General features: G+C 44.8%; 1 protein-coding gene across 2 annotated transcripts in view; it reads left to right on the top strand.

Moving 5' to 3' along the window:
* The window catches only part of PI4K2B (phosphatidylinositol 4-kinase type 2 beta), a gene marked incomplete in the record, with an annotated part of 1,132,580 nt that extends 1,114,540 nt beyond the window's left edge, over nucleotides 1-18,040 (top strand). Inside the window, 1 exon segment of one of the 2 annotated variants that reach the window (XM_044062169.1) lies at nucleotides 17,208-18,040. In XM_044062169.1, coding sequence (XP_043918104.1) covers nucleotides 17,208-17,381 — 174 coding nt within the window. 2 annotated transcript variants of the gene reach the window in all.
* Nucleotides 18,041-21,415: the final 3,375 nt, after the last annotated feature.

Raw genomic sequence — 21,415 nt, 5'->3', positions numbered from 1 at the left:
GCAGACTGGGAACACACTCCCGTCCTGAGTCTGGGTTTCATCTCTCTCATCAGACTCCACATTGACCACAGCTGTAAAGTTGAGTCTTCAGCCGAGTGTTCCAAGCAAAGTCCTTCACCACCCTCTTTGTGAAACCAATGCTCTGTGTCCCTGCTTCAAGTAGCTGACACTTACACACTTTGAGATTCGATTTGCCACCAGAACACTCAGCCAGCTACTTTAAGGCTCTTACCAGGGTATCCAGTTATATTGAGTAAAATTAATACTAATACAAAAGGTAGTGTTTGGCCAATGCAGCAAGGCTTTCAGGAGTGGCCATAGTGTCACCAAATGTAAATACTCTCAAAGGTTAAAATATTCTCTAAAAGCCAAGCCATAATGAAAAGTTGAAATATATTTAATAAATAATAAAAGAACTTGAAGATACTAAATATTTATTTACAGTAAGTACCAGAGTTTCATCACAGGAAATATTAAAAATACCACAGATGGAAAGGTTCACACAGGTACAGAAAAACAATACTTAACTAATCTCACTGTATTTTTCTGGCTGATCTAAAAGATTATTGTCCCCTAGTTAATTTACTAGAGCAAGGCAAGATGAAGTGGATGAGTGGTCCTTTGCCTGGGCTCACAAACAGATTGCCCTGAGACTTCTGTCTCGTCTATTATTAAAACGTCATTTCATTGCTGGATTACAGAATGACATAACATATATGTGGTCATCTGACTGATTCCCACACTACTCCCTTTACTAGAAACTGAACCAGAATCTAGCATGTGTGTCATCATGCACAAACACAGAGCTTTGCTAAGATTTGTTGTAGCATCTGGAAGCTGTAAAGCCATTTCAGAAAGTTCTACCCCCCCCCCCCCCAATGGCAGCAATTAGTTCACCCTTAAGGACAGTACAGTAAGATTACTACTTTTGGTTTTCACATTTTGTCTCTGGTTGCAGTAAGAACTATAAGTTAAAATATTTATGGCCTAGACCAGTTAATGTAATTTCAGGCACTTTTTCAAAGTTAGTTGGATTGAGATTAACCTCTTCTTTTCCAGTATCCTGTGTTACAATATATTTATTTCAACAGTTACAATACAGTCCTGACATACAGATGTATTTCTTTTCTGTCCAGCAGGACCCACTATTGGTACATTTTTTTAACACAAGCAGCTTTACAAATACATTTTCAACACAAGCACCTGTACAAATCAGTTTGATATACAGTAATTCTTTACAAAACTTAGCTAGCTATGCTGGCATATGTTACACATCCAATGCCCTACTTCTCCTGGCATGTCTGCAATACCTCACATCATCACGCAGACATCTCACTCTTTTCTGTTCCAGAGTGCCATGCCATCTGGCATTGAAGACGGACGCCCTTTCTTTCACTCGGAAGGGGATGTTTTTCTATGCCTTCCCCTCCCCTTCCTGTACTTCTAAGAGTCCTGCAGAAGATTTAGCTGGACTCCCACAAATCTTGCTAGTGACTTCCTTTTGGCCAAGACAGCACCATTTCCCCCTCTTAATGCATCTCACCCAGTTGGACCGCCTCACACAGGAACAAGGGGTTGCTCATCCATCCTCACTTGCCCATGGGCCAACTGAAACTGTGGGTAATATCAAATTTGAGCCCATTTAGGCACCTCTTTCCTGAGGGCATGCTCAGGGTTTTACAGGAGACAAAAAAATCTGCAACCAGAAAGTCTTGTATGTCTAAATGGAAGAAAATTTCTGTCTGGTGCCGTGCTCATAACCAGGATCCATTTTCAGTGGGGGTCCCTCTAGTTCTGTCATATTTCTGTGAGTTGCTCCAGTCTGGCTTGGCCTTTTATTCTGTAAAGGCCCATTTGCCAACTGTTTCTGGCTGTCTGCCCTTGAATCCTCTGACTTCTCACTTTGAAGTCAGACAGATTTTTTAAAGGTATCCTGCATCTTGGGCCCCCAAGGAAGCCTCTTTCTCCTCCTTGAGATCTTAATTTTCTTTTAGAAAAATTGACCCAAGCTTCTTTTGAGCCTGCACGTTCAGTTCTATGCAACATTGTACTTGAAAGACTGTCATATTAATTGCTAATACTTCTACTCTTGAGGGTTTCTGAGATTCAAGCCCTTGTGGACATTCCTCCTTTTTTGGTTTTTCATTGGGACAGGGTGTCCCTTTGTACTAATCCTCCTTTTATGTCCAAGCTGGTTAACGAATGGTCTTTGAACCATACAGTTAGTTTCTCCATTTTTTCCTTCCCCTCAGTCTGCTAGTGAGAGGGCTCTACATACCCTGGATTTGCACAGATAGCTCTGATAAAACTAAAGCAATTCATAAATCAGATAAGCTGCTTTTTTTGTTTTCATCCCACGACATTGGGTTTGGCTTTAAGTAAACCATCTCCTCCTCGATATCGAAGGCCATTTTTTTCTTATTCTTTTTATGACAGATGTCTGTATACTTCCGTAACAGCTCACTCCACTAGGGCTGTTGCCTGTTCTGGTGTTTTCTTCAAGAGGTTGGACTTCAATTCCATCCCTGAAGCTGCTACTTGGTCTTCAGTGTATACCACTTCGAAACATTGTAAATTGGATACAGTTTCTGGGGCCATAGCAGGTCTTGCTCTATTCATTCTTCATGGGTTTGTTGAGGGTTTTTCCCATCCCACCGCCTCCCAGTCCTTTTCTTCAGCTTTTGTAAACTCACTACTGTGAATAATGGTGCAAACTGTGATATAGAAGGACATAGTGCAATTGTGTAAAGGCTTATCATAACAGTAGCTGTCCTTCCACTATTGCAGTATTCACTCACTCCCTCCCTCCAAACCCCCTTTTTTTTCCTCTGGATTTCAAATTTTGTTTTGGTTCCCCTCTTGGCTGAGGGTCTTTCTTTTCCATATACATTTTCTCCTTCTGGATGTGTATGACCCTTCTTTGTCCTATGGAGGCTGTGCTCTTCTGGGGCAATTCATTTCTAGGTAACAGTGTCTGTACATCACCTGTATGCAACATTCCCTGTACAGGGAACAAATGTGACATACAGTGCATGCAGAATCCAAAGGCTTTTGTATACTGGCCAGACATTGGGTTATCCCTGGCAGGAGATCCCTACTGTGACGAGTACTGCAGCAGTGAAGAGAAAGACATCCACTATTATGGAAAGATTTTTACACAACTTTACTTTGAGGATAGAATGTATGTGCATCACCTTTGTGCCCCATACCTGTGTAAGGAGCATATGCATGACATGCAACACTAGGAGGATTTAAAGGCCTTGGTATACCAGCCAGATGCTGAGCTATCCTTGGCAGGAAAATCACACATGATCTTCTTGTTTCACTGTTGCAGTCATCACACTTGGGTTATCCTGCCAGGGGTAGCCCTCAGTTGGCCTGAATACCAGAGACTTAGTATTTCTGCATCTTTTGCTGTTGCTCCAGGACTGACATCAGGTCATCAGTAGTATAAAAACAGGCAGCCGATGCCATTGCATTAGTCTTTCTTGCTGAGGAGCCCGAAGTAGAAGCAGTTCGCATGAGTGCCGGTCAGCCTCTACCCAAGTTTTTGTTTCTGAAATTGAAGTTGAAGTCTTCTGAAGCCAAGTACCCTGTTGAGGATCCTTTTTTCTTGCTCTAACCGATGTCAGAAAAAGTTAACAATTGTCTCACCTGTGGAAAGCAAATACCACACCGAGATTTCCATTCTTACTGCGTCACTGTTTAGGCCCAGACCACGATGTCCCTTGCTGCCGGTTTTGTGCTTTGTTCAATGCCCGAACTATTCATCGTCTGGCCCTTATTGTGGCTAAATACTTTCGCTCTCTGTCTCCATATTCCGAAATGGCTTCAGCAAGCTATCAGACTACCGATCTTCCACAAAAACATAAGGGTAAAGACAGAGACAGACCACACAGGTCCAAAACTGCTGATGCTTCCGTTAAGCTAGTCGCCAGTTCACCGGTACTCAGGTGCTTTCGCAGCCCCTGATGCGTGCATTGATAGATTCGCAGGCCGCTACCGAGACCCGTTCCAGAGTCCGGTATGCCACGAGACTCTTCTTTGACTACTGAACCTGCGGATGTCTTTACCTTGGATGGTTCCGGAACCGCTGTGCAGGCATGGGCTTCTGAGGAAGTTCTTCACACTACCGATATTAGGCACAAAACCGATGACGACTTTCGCGTCTTCAGTTCTTTCTAAAGCTACCGAGTTTCTAAGGCCCAGAGTACGAGTTGCACCTAAAAAAACTTGACGACCCAAAGTCACACTCCTGCTTCCTTGCCACAATCACAGACCTAAAATGGCAGAATACCTTATCATGCTGATTAGAGGAAGCCAGCTTTCCCCTGCTAAAAGAAAAAGACTTATCCCCAGCAGTTTTATCTGACCAAGAGTCTGACTAATCTGAGGTTTCTGATTATGAAGACATGCCCTTATCTGCTTATGATAATTCATATGCAGAGGAATCCGTTCCTTCTGCCTCTCTTCCAGAAGATTTTTCTTTTGGTGAAACCCTACATACTTTGAGAGAGCACTTCCATTGGGAATGCCAGGATTATCCTCAGCCCAAAAAGAGACTCAGGGAATTTTTAGATTTACCACAGCACAAGACCCTTAGCTATCCCTCCTGTTCTGGATGTTGTGGATGATGTCTTTATGGAATCCAGTCTAATTCCTGATACTTTACCTCCTGCTCCCAGGAAACCTGACCGGTGTTAGAGTTCCTGACTCACAAATTTCAAGAATCCTACTACTGACCCAGACAGAGGTCATCTCCCAAGTGCCTAAAGGAATAAAAGCAACCACAGCTAAGAATCCCACCCCCTCGGACAGAGATTCTTGAGCCTTAGACAGATGGGCTAAAAAAAGTATATACCTCTGCAACTCTTGCCATTTAGAGCATTAAATTGTCAGTTCCACATGCTGAAGTACCAGCAACATACCATGGAATGCATTAAACAAAAATTATCTACCTTCCCTGACTGTGCAGAAAATAAAGATTTACAGGAAATTATGTATTCTGCAAAGCAAATCAGTAAGCATACCCTGCAATGTGGGTTTGACGCCTTAGAAGCATCCTGCTGGGCAGCAGTCACAGGTTCTGTACTTAGAAGGCATGCTTGGCTTAAGGAACAGACCTTGCCAGATCAAGTCAAATCAAAATTATTAGACGTACCACTGAACAAAGACCATCTGTTTGGCACCAAACAGAAGAGGATTTAAAAAAGATGGAAGAAAAAGCTAAGTCTATGCAGACAGTTAAAGATTTTTTGCAAGTTCAGCCTCCAAGATTCAGTAGGCATTGCCCCTCAAAACATTGCTGCTTTCCAGCCCCCTCAAGGCCACCTCAGACTAGACCTAGGGGAAACAGACCCCCCCCCCCAAGACAGCAGTCTCAGGGTATACAGAGATCTAAGCAGTGAAGTACCTCCACTTCTAAACCAGGGAGTGCTAAGCCACCCCCTTATGGAAAGAATTCACAATGACTTCTCAACTCCTCCTCTCACCTCTGCCCATCTGCTAGTGCCCCTAAGAGGAAAACTTGCCTTCCATGCAAAAAATTGGGCCACCAATACCAACGACCGCTGGGTCCTCAACAGTGTCCCAGGGATACAAATTTTTTTTCCACACCCTTCCAACTCCAAAAGGGTTCCCAGATCTACCTCCAAACCAGTGGGCAGAGGCCCAAAAGCAAGTCCTTTCCCCCCTCTCTGAGGGCAGCAGAGCATGTTCCTACAGAGCAAAAAGGCCAAGGTTTCTACTCCAGACTTTTTCTGGTACCCATAAAAGAGGGCACCTGGCACCCCATCCTCAATCTATCCATTCTAAACACCTTCCTGGTGATACCAAAATTCAAAATGCTCACCCTCCAGCAGCTGCTATCCATACTCTCCAAGGATGCTTGGCTAGCCACCCAGATCTAAAAGAGGCTTGCCTCCACATTCCTATCAGAGAATCATGCAGGAAATATCTGAGTTTCAGAGCAGGATCTCTACACTTTCAGTTCTCTGCACTTCCTTTGGCTTATCTACTGCTCCCAGAGTTTTCACAAAATGTCTGGCTCCGGCCATTGCCTTTTGCAGACAAAGGAATATCCAAATTTACCCATACTTAGACGACTGCCTAATTCAGGCAGTCAGCCAGGAAAAGCTGCTCAAGCACTTGGCCTTTGTAAAATCCCTACTGACCTCCCTAAGGTACACAATCAATGAAAAGAAATCCAAACAAGTACCCACCCAAAGGATTATATTCCTGGGAGCAAGCCTGGACACAGCATCCCAGATGGCATTCCTTACACCAGAGAAGCAAACTTACCTGACAACCTACTTCTCTCAACTAGCCACCAGACCCCAGTTATCTGCAAGGAAAATCCTGCAAGCTCTGGGGTTCATGGTATCCTGCATTCTACTCATTCCATATGCCAGACTGCATATGAGGAAACATAAAAAAAAAGCCTTTGGTGTCAACGCACTCAAGACCTGTAAGCACTTTCACCCGTAGTACCTTAGCTCAGAAAAGATTTTCTTTGGTGGGCAGCAGCTTGCTCTCACAACAACAGGACTACCCTTGCCACCCCCCGCCACCCAGACCCTCACCACGGATGCATCAGACTATGCAGCAGGTGCATACAGGGCCAGTGGATCCCACAGCAAATCCATCTGCACATCAACCAAAAAGAGATGTTAGCTGTCTAGCATGCCTTGACAGCTTTCATACTCCTTCTCTCCCCAGGGGCTCTCCTGATCAAAACAGACAGCACCATTGTGATGTGGTACATCCACAAGTAGGGTGGGACTCGCTCCTACCCTCTATGCAGGCTGGCCGTGACTCTGGCACACAGCCACTGCCATGCAACTTCACCTGTTAGCACAATTCCTGCCAGGTTCTCTAAACTCTCTGGCAGACCAGAAATCTTCTGGACCCACACAAGTGGCAGCTAGACAAAAGAACCTTCACCCTAATAACTCAAAAATAGGGCACCCTGAAGGTCGACCTCTTTGCCTCCCACACCAACCATCAGCTCAGCAAGTTGTGCACCAGGGAGAATCACTGCATGGCTTGGAAGTGGATGTCCTGTCCTTCCCCTGGGTCAGTCTTATCGGTCTATGCCTTTTTTCCACTACCTCTCATCCCCAGGGGTACTGCTCAAAATAAGGGAGGAAAAACCAAGGACAATTCTTATTGCTCCAGACTGGCCTCGCAAGCACTGGTACCCACTGCTGCTCAGCCTGTCCCCACTGCCACCATGGCATCTCACTCAGACCCTAACCCTCCTGACCCAGATGGAAGGCGAATTCATGCATCCCCAATTGCAGACCCTCAATTTGGCAGCTTGGCTTATTCCCTAACCACCGATCAATCTGCCAGCCTCAGTAAACCGGTTCTAGATGTTATACACGAGGCCAGACGCCCTGGCACTAGAAAGTCTTATGCTGACAAATGGAAAAGGTTCTACACCTGGATTCAGGCTAAGGGAGCCGATACGGTACAGCCCTCCCTTCCTCACATCCTGGATTACTTAGCTGTCTTGATGCACAGTGATCTCTCTTAAAATTCATGCCGCTGGTATCTCTGCTCCTTTCCCCACTGAGCAGCCATTTTTCTCACACCCTCCGATCAAACAATTCCTAATCCCTAAGAGGGGCTAGCAACTTGAGGCCACCAGAAGAGCACCAACCCCGACTTGAGACCTTAACTTTGTATTGGAAAAACTCACCCTGCCCCCCTTAGAACCTGCCTCTTCAGCAGAGCTAAAATTTATGTCCTGGAAAGCAGCTTTCCTTCTGGCCATCACTTCAGCCAGAAGGGTCTCTGAGCTACAAGTACTCATGACTGTGGAGCCCTTCATAGTCTTCCATGCGGACAGGATTTCCCTCAGGAATAACCCATCCTTTAAGCCCAGAGTGGTGTCCAGTGTGGCTCTCAACCAATCCATTAATTTGCCAACCTTTTTCCCTAACCCACAGAACAAGGGGGGAAAGGATCCTGCATACTCTAGATGTGCACAGCAGCTCAGATTCTATCTAGACAGGACTAAATCCTTCAGAAAGTCTGATCAATTGCTGGTTAGCTTTGCTGCAGGGGCATAGGGCAAAGCCATCTCCAAACAAACAATTTCCAAGTGGATAGCACACTGCATCCATTTCTGTTACAAGCAACATGGAAAGCCTCCCCCTAAGGGGGTCAGGACTCACTCCACCAGAGCAGCCTTCCTCAGGAGTCCCCACCAGGGGCATCCTAGAGGCTGCCAACTGGACATCTGTTCACACTTTCAACAAACACTACCACCTGCCTATCTTCTTCAAATCCAGGGCAGGGTTTGCCTCTACAGTCTTGCAGGGCATCGTAGCCAGCCCCTAGTTTCCTTGACTGCCTCCACCCTTTTCCTCAGCTTTGGGAATCAACCCAAATGTGATGGCTGTAACAGTGAAACACAAAGAACATAGTACAGTTGTATACACTTACCATTAATGTAGATGTTCGAGTGTATTCATTGTTGCAGTCCTGGTTTCCCTCCCTCCATCCCCCTCTTCTTTCTTCTCTCTCCTTACAAGGGACATTTTGGTATTTACTTTCTACTGGTGGGGTTCTTCCACCAGAGCCTGGCTCCTGACAGGGCAAGAAAAACTGATGTAATGGCGTTAGCTGCCTTACTTTATACTGCTGTTGACCTGATGTCAATCCTGAAGCGACAGCAACCAACACAGAAATACTAAGCCTTTGGTATTCGGGCCGGCCGAGGGCTACCCTGGCAGGGATAACCCAAATGTGGTGACTGCGACCGTGAATACACTCGAACATCTACATTTATGGTAAGTGTACACAGCTGTACTTTTTTCCTCTCTAGCAGCAGGAATGTCATTGTGTGTGTATATGGGGGGGTGGGGTATATTCAGTAATGTATACACATTTAGAAGGTCATCTTTTTTCATTATGCTTGTGTATGGGTGCTTGAGGTAGTGTGATAAAAATCCTAGTTCCAAGAAAAAAATAAGTTTAAATGTGCTGTTCGCAGTTGATTTGTGTAACACAATAACTTATCTGGCAGTGATGTAAATGGTGGGGTCTGGTTTGGCTCATCAGCACATTAAAAGCAGAAAAGCTTGAGAATCTGTACTGTGCGGGGACAAGATCGTACAGTAAACCGTAGAAGTCAACAGTCTTACCCAAGAGATATTCCAGGAATCATTGTTGATAGATTTAAAGCTCTCAAGCTTGAATTCATGTCTGAGTTGGGCAAAGTCAGCTCACATAGCTGCACTTGAGAAAAAGTTTTTGATTGTGGAGATGTTAACCACACAGCTTTGTCATGAAAGTATGAAATCCTGAAGGTCATAGCTGGTCTAATTTATGACTCTCTGGATTACCCTGAAGTTGAAGACAGAGAACTGAAACCTTGTATCATTTTTGTAGGCTTTGGTTAAAGGTCATTTACCTTTCACATTGAGAGATCTGGCCAAGAAGCAGAGGTGAGCAGTAGCACATCCTTGGTATTTTTTTTTTTCTAGTAATTCTAACTCTTAGCTGAAACAAACACAAGTACTTTCTACCATATGGTGAAGAAAGCATGCACTGTTGTATAACAAACTGCGTACTCCGTTAATTACTATTTGCCAGAAGTGGAGGAACTAATTCCAGCCATTCAAATAGACTCTGAATGTAGTAGGGTAAGATTTTGCTCTTCTGTACCTGGCCTAGTTAGGGGATGACCAGAAAGAGCCATTCATCCATACATGCACTTTCTGGCCAGGATTGCAGTGGCAGCAGATTAAGCAGGGCAGATCATAATGAGTAATAGTGCTGCTGAGGAGCAGGGACCTAAATTCCCACTACCCTGCATGCAGCACTGAGGACACACATGCAGTGGGCATTCTTGGGATATTGTCCCACCTTCAGAGTGAACCGGCTGCTGCACTGCCTCCCTGAAAACAGTGCACCCCCCCCCCCAAAAGGATCAACCTTAGGGTGTACCCAGCTATGCAATTTCTTCTCCTAGATGGGCAAGCTTATCTTCTCCTTCCAGCATTTTCAGATAACAGAGCCACTAATTACACTCTCGGTGCCTGGACTGTTGTCAAGGCTTTAATCCTCTATGACATGGTGCTGGTGGTTTCTTTGACAGATTTCATATGCCAGAGACACTAAACTCTGGTCACCTGGGCTGCTGTCAAGGCTTTGTTTTTCTGACATGCTGGCAGTTTTTTGATAGATTCCCTACTACAAAAGACCTACTTCTGTATCTGCAAGGAGAATACCTGCACTGAGAACTTATTATCCTCTTCCCCATCTCTCTTTGTTTGAGTTGTCTCTCCCTCCTGTAGTTATGATTGGATTTTTCCTGTAAGTTAGGGAGGTATGTAGCATTTTTCCTTTCTAGCTCTTTATGCTTAACTCAGTGGAGGTAAAGCAAACTGAGTGACACTGTTTGGGCATGCACACCTTGCACAAAGCATGTTACAGCAAAGCGAACTAAGTGGGGAGACTGGATGGGGAAATACCCAATCATTACCCTCTGCAGAAGGCCTGATTGCAGATCGGACAGTAATAGTATGTGCAGATCTGTTAATTCTCACTACCACTAAGCATACTTTAATCTAGTTAACAGCTATTTCATGAAATGTCTAATGTGATTTATCTTTTCTTGCAGCATGGTTAAGAAAATGTTTAAAAATGTGATGTAAGTGTTCAATCTCGCCGTTTGTTCTTACACACGGGTTCGGAGCCGATCCTCGGCTCCGAGTCGGCTGAATTGCAAAGCTCTGAATCTCAGAGAAGCTCGAGACCAGCCCATATCCCACAATCCTCCCTGCCATTACTCAGATCTAGTTTGCCGCTGCAACAGATCGGATTGAGGAGAGCTCGGACCAGATAGAAACTTGAGTTGTTGATTTCTTCAGATAAGAATTCTAATTTTTTTCTTGCTGATACTTCCTTATAGTTAGTAGTTATTGTAGAAGTGCTGTGTGTGTGTGATATATATATATATATATATATATATATATATATATATATATATATATATATATATATATATATATACCCATTTTTCTTCTTCAGGCACCTCTGTGGCCTAACCCTTTTTTCTTGGGTGTGGTTTCTTTTGTGAGAGTTTTATATATATAACCTGTTTAGTATACATATATTGCTATAGAATTAGTGATTTTCTTCTTTTATCATAGTTATTGCCATTGTTACTGTACTATGTCAGAAAAAGCCAAATCTGGCTTTAAAAGATGTCAGTGTGGGCAGAAAATGTCCATTACTGACAATCATGCTTCCTGTGTCTACTGTCTTGGCCCTCTCCATCTCCAAGAGGATTGCTCTATTTGTCATTTCTTTAGCGGGAGGGTCATGACATATAGACACAGGAAGCTTATTGACAGAGGATTGTTGAAGCCGGCCTTTCAAGAGGCTTTGGACAAGTCGGATCAGGCTTCTAAATCCTCGAAGGGGTCGAAGATGTCGGAGCCCATGTCATCGGATCTGAGTTCATCTTCTCGGGTTCGTTCGCCGGTTCCACAGATCGTGGGGCCGAGCGTCGAACATTTATCTTTTCCTGAGCCCCAGATCTTGGAACCGGTGTCGGAACTGCCACCACCGTCCATTCTTCGGTCGGTGCCATCTTCGGCTCCTTCGACCCGTTCTTCCAGACCCTTGTCTGACACAGATGTGGATCGTGTCGTGCAGAAACTCATGGAGAACACGGCCCTTTCCAAGTTAATTGCGGTTTCCTCCCAGTTGGTGTCGAAACTAGAAGGCCTCCCTATATCTCCAGCGGGTCCTCCTTCGAGACCCATCCAGATCTCGGAGCCGGGAGAAGATGACCTGATGATAGTGGAGCCCTCTGTGCCGAAACCGTCCATTGCACGATCGACACCATTGACTTCGACTCCTTCGGAATAGTTAGGGGAGTCGCGGAGCCGACTGTCTTTGTTCGGTTCCGGGACCGAGAGTCGTACCGACCTGTCTGTGCCGACTCTCCCTCTTGGGGTCTCGGCACAGACTGGTTCGGCTCCGTCCTCTGGGTCGGAGCCCACGGCACCTGGTTCTGGGATGCTTCCGTGTTCTTCGGAACCGGGGGAGCCCTCAGCCAGGGGTTCGGGGGCCTTTGACCTTATGAGGAAGGTATTGTCTGCACAGACAACCACATCATCAGGGAAATCTTCTCCTTCCCCAAAAGTGCCACTTTCTGTTTCTGCTCCCACGATCCATCCCAAGCGTTGAGCCCAATTGCCTCAGCCACCCACAGAGGGTTCCCCCTGTTCCTTGGAGGCCTCACCAGAAGCCCCCTCTGATGAGGTCCCAAGGAAACGGTGGTACAAGAGGAGGCACATAGATTCCCCACAGGAATCTCTAACGTCTGACACCGACTTGGATGAGGCAGAGGGGTCCCCCAAATCACCCTCTGAGGATGTGTCATTTGCAGACATCCTGGAGATCTTGAAACAGAGGGGTGATTGGCAGTCCCTAGCCCCCTCTGAGGATGAGTCGGTGCTGCTGAAGGCTTTTGGGGCTCAACCTTCTACCTCCTGGGTGACCCCGCCCTTCGATGAATTAATGGATTTGATTGCTCGAAGGGCATGGGAGACAGCTGACACAGTGGAACCAGTACCTAGGAAACCAAACAAGTTCATCACTGCCCCCCAAGATAAATCTCATCTCACCAAGGGAGTCCCTGTCGACGCTATGGTGGTGGCGGCAGCCACGAAAAAGGAGATGTCTGAGTCTTCCTCATCTGTTCATCCTCCTAATAAGAATTCTAGGACTATGGACAGATATGGGAAGCGCATTTTTAGTTCAGCGACTTTTTCCATGCGTTCGCTAAACTACCTGACCCATTTCACACGTTTGCAGAGGGATCTCATCAAGGAGCTGACAGATACCCCCCAGGGTAACACAGATGCTGCTGTTTCAGATAAGGTAACAGCACAACTTAACACCCTCACATCCATAGTAAACTCATCCATGAGGCTCATCTCGTATGCAGCCGAGGGATCGAGTAGAGCTGCAGCTTCAGCGATTGCTCTTCGAAGACGATCATGTATGCGGCTGTGCTCCTTTGCGGAAGCCTTCAAGTCTTCCTTTGCCAATGCCCCTTTTGATGGTGCCACACTTTTCGGGCCCAAGGTTAAGGAGACTCTCACTTGGTGCGAGCAAGAGGGAAAGACCTTGTCTGCTGTCGGGGTCCGTTTTTCTGCTCCTACTAGACCGTACCCCAAAGGGCAACGAGGCGGGAAAATGTGGTACCGTAAGAATCAGGGATCTTTCCAGACCACACAGAGTGATGCCCCCTCCAGAGGCAGAGGAGGGGGTAGAAATGGAAGACGCCGCCCCGGCGGCAGAGGGGGTCCGCATAACCAAGGCGACAGGGATTTCCGTCCCTGGGAAGCCTTTCCAGCACTCCTGAATGGAGGCCCGGCTGCCTGCTCTGGAGGCAGTCGGGGGTCGCTTAGCTTTATACCCACTGGCCTGGCTAAACATTACTTCAGATTCTTGGGTAAAAAGCATTATAACCAGAGGATACAAAATCCCCTTCATTTCAACACCACCTCTACAAAGAAAATTTCCAGACGTGCCACCCCGTCTGCGAAAACTAGCAGCTGTAGAAATTTCAAAGCTGCTTGAAAACAAAGTCATCCAACCAGTCCCGGTGGACCAAAGAGGATTCGGAACTTACTCAAGGTTCTTTTTAGTTCCAAAAAAGACAAGGGGACTGGAGACCGATCTTAGATCTCAGCCATCTCAACAACTTCGTGAAGAAGGAAAAGTTCCGGATGGTCACGCTTCAATCGATCCTTCCATTCTTACAGAAGGACGATTGGATGTGCTCTATAGATCTCAAAGACGCGTACTACCACATCAAAATGGCCAGACCGTCCAGAGATCACCTGCGCTTCCGGCTGTGGGCCAGTCACTTTCAGTTTCGAGCTCTGCCCTTTGGACTCACCTCAGCCCCCAGGGTAGTCACCAAATGCATGGCAGTAGTTGCGGCTCACTTGAGACGACAAGGATTCCGGGTGTTTCCCTATCTGGACGACTGGCTCCTCACCGCCACCACCGAGCGTCAACTATTGCAAGCCAGAGACTATACAATCGGCCTTTGTTCCCACTTGGGGATATCCATAAACTTCGAAAAGTCTTGCTTATCGCCCTCACAGTGTATTTCCTTCATCGGAGCAGATCTAAATACACGATCGACACTACTGAAACTCCCCCCAGTAAGAGCTTCAACGCTCAAACAGCAGGTCCTACTTCCTCTAGTCAGCAAGAAAGCCCCAGCCAAACTGGTGTTAAAAGTGTTGGGACTGATGGCAGCCGCACTAATTGCAGTCCCTATGGGAAGGTTACACATGAGGATTCTTCAATGGCTGCTATTTGCGCAGTGGTCGTTCCAACAACTACCCCCTAACGCACGAGATCAGGATAACAGAATCTTGCAGACGGGACCTCTCATGGTGGGTGCGCGATCAGAACCTCACTGTGGGTCATCCGTTCGTTCTATCCATTCCAACAGCCACAATAACCACGGACGCTTCCCTGATAGGGTGGGGGGGCCTTTTTCAGGGAAGAACAGTCCAAGGAGAATGGTCCAGCATGGAGTACACTCTACATATAAATGTTCTGGAGTTGAGGGCGGTGTTCCTGGCGTTGCAACACTTCCAAGCCCTCTTACCTCTAGGGACAGTAGCAGTTCAGACAGACAACATGTCTGTAGTCTGGTACATAAACAAGCAAGGGGGAACCAGGTCTTACCCGTTATGCAGAGAGGCCATGAGAATTTGGCAATGGGCAGAGTCCACGGGTCGCTTTCTGATAGCAATGCACATCCCAGGGTCATCCAACGTCATTGCAGACAGGTTGAGCAGAGCCATCCTGTTACCTCACGAGTGGTCCCTGAATTCACAGACGGCGAAAAAGATCTTCCGCAAATGGGGCCAGCTTTGCTGCGATCTGTTTGCTTTCCCATTGAATGCAAAATGCAGAAGCTACTTTGCCCTTCTACCCCCTCGGGGGGATGTCCCCAGGGATGCACTGATACACGATTGGCCCTTGGGTCTCCTATATGCATTCCCACCGACTCCATTGATTCCCAGATTTCTACAGAAAGCCAGGAGCCTGGAAAGGACTATAATACTCATAGCCCCATTCTGGCCTCGTCAAATATGATTTCCCTTTCTTCGAGCTCATCAAATAGAGGAACCGTGGATTCTGGACCCAGTGCCAGATCTGCTGACACATTCGTCGGGAGTTCCTCACCCGTCTCTACAGTCCCTCAAACTAGCAGCTTGGCTGCTCCGCTTCCCTGCCTAGCCAGGTCTCATCTACTCCTTCCGTCAGTTCAACACATCCCAGTTGCTTCTCATAAAGCCTCTACTACTAAGCTCTATACGAGTAAGTGGAAACGCTTTGTATATTGGGCATCTAGTCAAAACTTAGATCCCTTGGTAGCTCCTCTACATAAAATTTTAGAATTCTTATCCATCCTTTTTCACGAAGGAGCTTCTACTTCCACTCTGAGTACAGTTGGCGGCCATATCAAACTTCCATATTGGTGAGGGAGGTTCTTCCATTATGTCTCACAGGCTTTGTAAAGCCTTTTTGAAAGGAACCTTCCATCTTAGACCGCCTGTCAGAAAACCTTTCTTTCCATGGAGCCTGAATTTGCTGCTGTTGCAACTCATGTTGCCACCTTTTGAACCTGCTTCGTCATGCCTCCTAAAGTTCTTGTCGTGGAAGAAGCTGTTTCTCGTCGCCGTGACCTCAGCTCGTAGAGTCTCAGAGCTGCAGGCATTATCGGTCAGACCACCTTACCTGATATTCCATCCAGACAGGGTTTCTTTGCATACAAATCCTTCTTTCCTTCCAAAAGTATGTTCAGTTACGAATATTAACCAGTGTATAGAACTCCCTACCATTTTCAAAAACCATACTAACAAACTGGAGTGTATGTTGCACAAGTTGGATGTTCACAGGCAGTTAAGATTTTATTTAGACAGGACCAAAGCTTTCAGAAAAACGGATCAACTCTTCGTCACTTTTGCAGACAATAAAAAGGGCATGGCAATTACTAAACGTACACTATCTAAATGGCTTGCTGACTGTATAACATTTGTATACTCTAAATCAAACCAATCCTTACCAAACAAACCTAAGGCCCATTCTACCAGATCCGTTTCCACTTCCTTAGCTCATGCGGCTCGCTTGCCTTTGGACACTATTTGTGCAGCAGCCACGTGGTCTAAACCACATACTTTCATCACTCATTATAGAGTGGACAAGGTCTCCAAGGATAAGACATCATTTGGTTCCACTGTGCTTAGGAACGTTCTTCCATGAGTCACTCAGGGTCACGGAGCTAGGGACGCTACCCGTGTGTAAGAACAAACGGCGAGATTGAACACTCTTACATAAAGAAGTTATGTCCTTACCATAACGTTCCATGTAGAGTGTTCATCTCGCCTTTGTTCTTACATTCCCTCCCTTTCCCCCCCATGTGTTTGGAAGAACTGGTAGGATTAGAGTCTGATCGACGTGTCTTGACCCTTTGCGGGGTATATGGTCCCGTGTGTCATGGGATATATGCTTAGACAATTAGTTATTGCTATGGTGAGAGAGTGTCTCTGAATGGCTGAAGAGAGTGTATGCTTCTAGCACCGCAGGTGTTGGATCCTTTCGTCTGGTTTGATTGCAAACTAGATCTGAGTAATGGCAGGGAGGATTGTGGGATATGGGCTGGTCTTGAGCTTCTCTGAGATTCAGAGCTTTGCAATTAGGCCGACTCGGAGCCGAGGATCGGCTCCGAACCCGTGTGTAAGAACAAAGGCGAGATGAACACTCTACATGGAACGTTATGGTAAGGACATAACTTCTTTTCTTGAACTTTAAGGTGTCTTGTCTTGCAGGATTCTGAAACATTAATATTTTGCACCTGCACTGTAGTGTAGGTAGTGTAGCCATTCATGTTCTTTTAAGTTCTAGAGTGCACTGCATGATAAAAGGACAGTCTGTAGCTAAAATGTTACCCATCTGAAGTGTAAATTGATGACCGCAGCCAGACATGTTTTCATAAACTGAATTAGATGTGCCAGTAGTGGTGGTGAACATTTAGCTGTACTGACTGAAGAAAATTAAAGGAGGCCTTTAAAATTGAATATCCTTTTCTGTGTGTACATCCAAAATAGTGTGTGTAATTTGTGTTCATGTGTTTATTGTTCTTACAGATTTTAAATCTTACTCAGGCATTAAAAGATGGAAAGAGTCCCATACAGCTTGTGCAGATGCCACGTGTGATTGTAGAAAGAAGCCGAGCAGGAGGCCAGGGTCGAATTGTTCATCTGAGCAATGCATTTACACAGACGTTTCACTGCAGGAAGCCTTTTTTCTCTTCATGGTAGCAGTGAATTGTTTTTTAAAACCACATGCAGAGAAATCACAATTACTTCTCTGCTGAATTTTGCAAGACTTTCCAAGTTATTACTGAAGGATTTTTCTGCTGTCAAATTATATCTTGAAAATTAAGTTGGCAGCACATTAAGGCCATTGTTTCTGTCTGCCAAATATTTTGAAACTTCAGCTTTTGAAGAGTTATTTTGAATGTAATTAAAGTTTACAAATTTTGTGTTAAATGAAAAAGGACATCAGGGAAAAAAGAATAAAACATTGCCTATATTGTATTTTTATAGAACAGTTCCACAATTTCATTGTCATAAGAGGTATGTATTTAAAATTGTAGTAGGAATTATTAAAATGGAACAGTTTTTTGCAAATTTATTTTAGTAAAATTGCATTTTTAGTTTTTCTATATTCAAAGAAAATTTTACAGTTATGTGGAAACTGAAATGTGTTTGTATTTTGGGAGTGTATTTTTTAATCCTCCAGCTCCAAAGTTTTTAAAGCAGCAGTATTTGTTGTTTGACAAAAGATGGCATCATATCATACTTTGGAAGTTATATATTTTTGATATAAGTTCATCTGTTAGCACGTATTTATTGCTGTATGTTTCTGAGCGATTTAAAACATGTTTGTAATAAACCACTCAGTCTCTTCAAAGGAAGCCATCCTAGCAATTTTCATTTAAACGTGTTAGTACGAGGTACTACTTTTGACTTTTAATTGTAGCACTCTTATTGATATCATGAACATGTTGGTTTAAGGTACAGTAACTAAGGATACTAAGTTAGGGTACCATAGTTGCATGTAGTATGTATGGCTGTGGATCAGTTTCACGTACTTTCATTTGGAAATAAATAGAATGTCAGGGAAAACTATTCATGTTTTTGTGTTAGAAGTTAAAAAAAAGCATAATGTTCTGCACCAAAAATAAGCAAAATACTGCTGCTTTAATTTTTTCCCCAAACTGCATAGTGTGCAAAACTGATGTCCTGTTTTGTACAGGAATAGAAATGAATGATTTCTAATGTCACTGTATTTTCTAGAACAGTGCATTGTGCGTAAGTGGGCACCTAGCTTTATTGTAGCCTTTAGCAGAGGAAGTAGTTTTTTAGGTATGCAGAATCCAGCTGTATCATAGATTAGAATGTTTAGATCAGTTTTTTAAATGTAGGTTTCAGGCTTGCACTTTGAATTGTACTTAATCAGTCTACATAGGTTTAGGGTGTTTTCTTTACAGGGATAAATTTAAGCTTTGATTTGGTTAACTGAGTTACTCTAGTAACCTGTATGACTCGAAGTAAGTGAAAGAACCACACCTAAAACTACAGGATGGAGTTTTGCAGACCATAGCATTAAGCTATTATACTGGTCCTGTACTGTGTTCTATAGTGTGCAGTGTTGTCATCTTTTTAATTTTGTAGCTTTTTTCCCCTACTGTGCTAGCACAAGTCTTACTAGAGCAAAAATTTACCAGGAAAAAAAAGATGCCCTTCCTTGATCACTGTTGCAGTATTCCTTACAATAGGAATATCCTGCCTAGGATAGCTTTATATCCAGGCAGCATACCAAAGTCTTGGGGCCTTCCAAGCACCTTAAATTAGAAATATGCCCTATATCTGAAATGTAAGGTGCCTGAGTGACATAAGCCTCAAATCCTCAGAACTTGTTTGGCGCCTGTCCAAATACTATGTTTTGAATTCATTTTAAAAGTAGTGCATTTTGTACATCTCTGAGCCTAGGGCAAATAAGTACCCCATTGGGGACTCTTCCTTTTTTCTCATTGTTGGCTTTATTTAAGGTACATGTCATCCAGAAAGGGGTAATGTTAGTGTGGGAGGTATGTTCCCCATAAGGATAGACACAATAAGTGCTTTTTGTTTGGGTGTAGATCACAATGTGAAAGCAATGTGATATTTGCAAAGCCTTTCTTCCTAAGATCCTGTGCATCTGTTGGTCTTCCTTTTCCCTCTGTTAAGAGATTCACTGGTTAAGGTTACTTACTTGAGGGACAATGGGTTCTGAGTCCGCCCTCCTGCATATCAAACCACCTTCTAAAAAGTCAAAAAAGTTACAAATGGAAACTTCTGCTCTCCAGCATCTGTTGAACATCTGTGTGGGGTCACCTGAAGTGCCCTAGGACCATCCAGTTCCGATGCCTGCTCCCTCTGCTGCTACCAAATTGGGAATTGACATGGGATGTACCATTCGTACCTCCTCTGAGGCTGAACTGATGTCTGCTGTGGATGAGAAAGGGAAACTGCAGCTGGTGATTTCTGAAGGGCCTATGGGGACTCCACAGATCCTTGTATGGGAAGAAATGACTGACTTCCTTAGAGGTAAGGCAGTATTCAGATTATCTCAAGTTTGTTAGAGTTCTGGTTCCTGTTAAAAAGAAACAGAAAAACTAGGCAAGTAGCTTCTGTTGCTAAAGACCCCCCCAAAAGGAGTGGCACGACTTCACTCAAGGTGAAGTGCTTTCAGTGCCATCACTTACCAGTCGTATATGACATATATGCTTAGTCTTCTTGCCAAATGGGCAGGGTGTTTGTTGGGTTCTGCTTCCCAAGTATCTCATCATTCAATCAGAAGCATCCTTGATGCTGTTGATGCTTCATCTTGGGCAGCTGCATCAAGGTCAATCATTGGGAGAATGGCTTAGGTTACAGTCTCCACCTGAGAAAGTGAAGGCAAAATTATATGGCTCTCCTTTAGATACCCAAAATTTGTTTGGTTCTCATGCTGCAGATCTTTTCAAGGCCTTGTAAGACAGTTTTCTTAAGCAAATTTTCCTCTCAGCTGTGCCTAAGTATCTGAGGAATTGCCCCTCTAAGGCACCTTTTGTGGATAAGTATCATAAACGGCCTTTAAAGGGTAAAAAAGATATAAACTATTTTTTTTCTGAGAAAACTGCTGATGTTTCTGGGAGACAGAAGTCTTCTTTTCGTGACCAAGTCAGCTTCCATTTGTCAATAATCTTCCTCTTCCTCTCAGCCAGATTCATCTGCCCCAAAGATTATCTCTATATTTCCCCATTTGGCAACAAATCACCACAGATTGTTGGGTTCTTTTGATAATTCATAATGGTTACATCATGGAATGAAAGTACCTTCCTCCCTTTTCAGCATTTCTTCAACCACTCTCCTTGCCATTTGCCACATTTTTCTCTTCTTTTGGATCTCTTGGCTGAAGGTGCTATTCAGCTAATGACTACTTGCTAGAGAGATGCAAGATGTTTTGTGTTTCACTGTTGCAGTCATCACATTTGGGTTTTCCCTGCCAGGGTAGCCCTCTGCCGGCCCGAATACCAGAGGCTTAGTATTCATGTGTCGGTTGCTGTCACTTCAGGACTGACGTCAGGTCGTCAGTAGTATAAAGTAAGGCAGCCAATGCCATTACATCAGTCTTTCTTGCCACGGATTCAGATGCAGAAGCGGTTTGCAGAAGTGTCGGTCGGCCGCTGAGTTTCGTCTTTCGAATTGAAGCTGAAGTCTTCTAAAGCTAAGTATCCCGTTAGGGATCCTTTTTTCTTGCACTAGCTGATGTCAGAAAAAGGTAACAGTTGTCTCAGCTGTTGAAAGCAAATACCACACCGAGACTTTCATTCTTACTGCGTCACTTGCTTAGGCCCAGACCAGAACGTCCCCCTCCGTTGCTTCTGTGTTTTGTTCAACGCCAGAACTGTACATCGTCTGGCCCTTATTTTAGCTAGTTATTTTCATTTACAGTCCTCTCTAATTCGGATATGGCTTTGGTTAAGCCATCCGACAGCAGATCTTCCGAAAAAACAGAGACAGACCACACAAGTCCAATCCTACCAATGACGCTTCCGTTAAGCTAGTTGTCAGTTCTTCAGTCCTCAGTGAGATGCTTTCACAGCCCCTGATGCCCGCTTCTGTGGATTTGCAGGCCACTACCGAGACCCATTTGGAGTCTGGTATGCTGCAAAACTCTTCTTTGACTAAGGATCCTGCGGTTGTCTCTCCCTTGGATGGGTCTGGAGCCGTTGAGCAGGCACTGGCTTCCAAGGAAGTCCTTT

This window comes from Protopterus annectens, chromosome 2.part1, assembly GCF_019279795.1.
Source record: "Protopterus annectens isolate FY-2018-M chromosome 2.part1, PAN1.0, whole genome shotgun sequence".
Lineage (NCBI taxonomy): Eukaryota > Metazoa > Chordata > Ceratodontiformes > Protopteridae > Protopterus > Protopterus annectens.
Note: the sequence above shows the minus strand (reverse complement) of the source record. Positions and strands in the feature narration are given on the sequence as shown.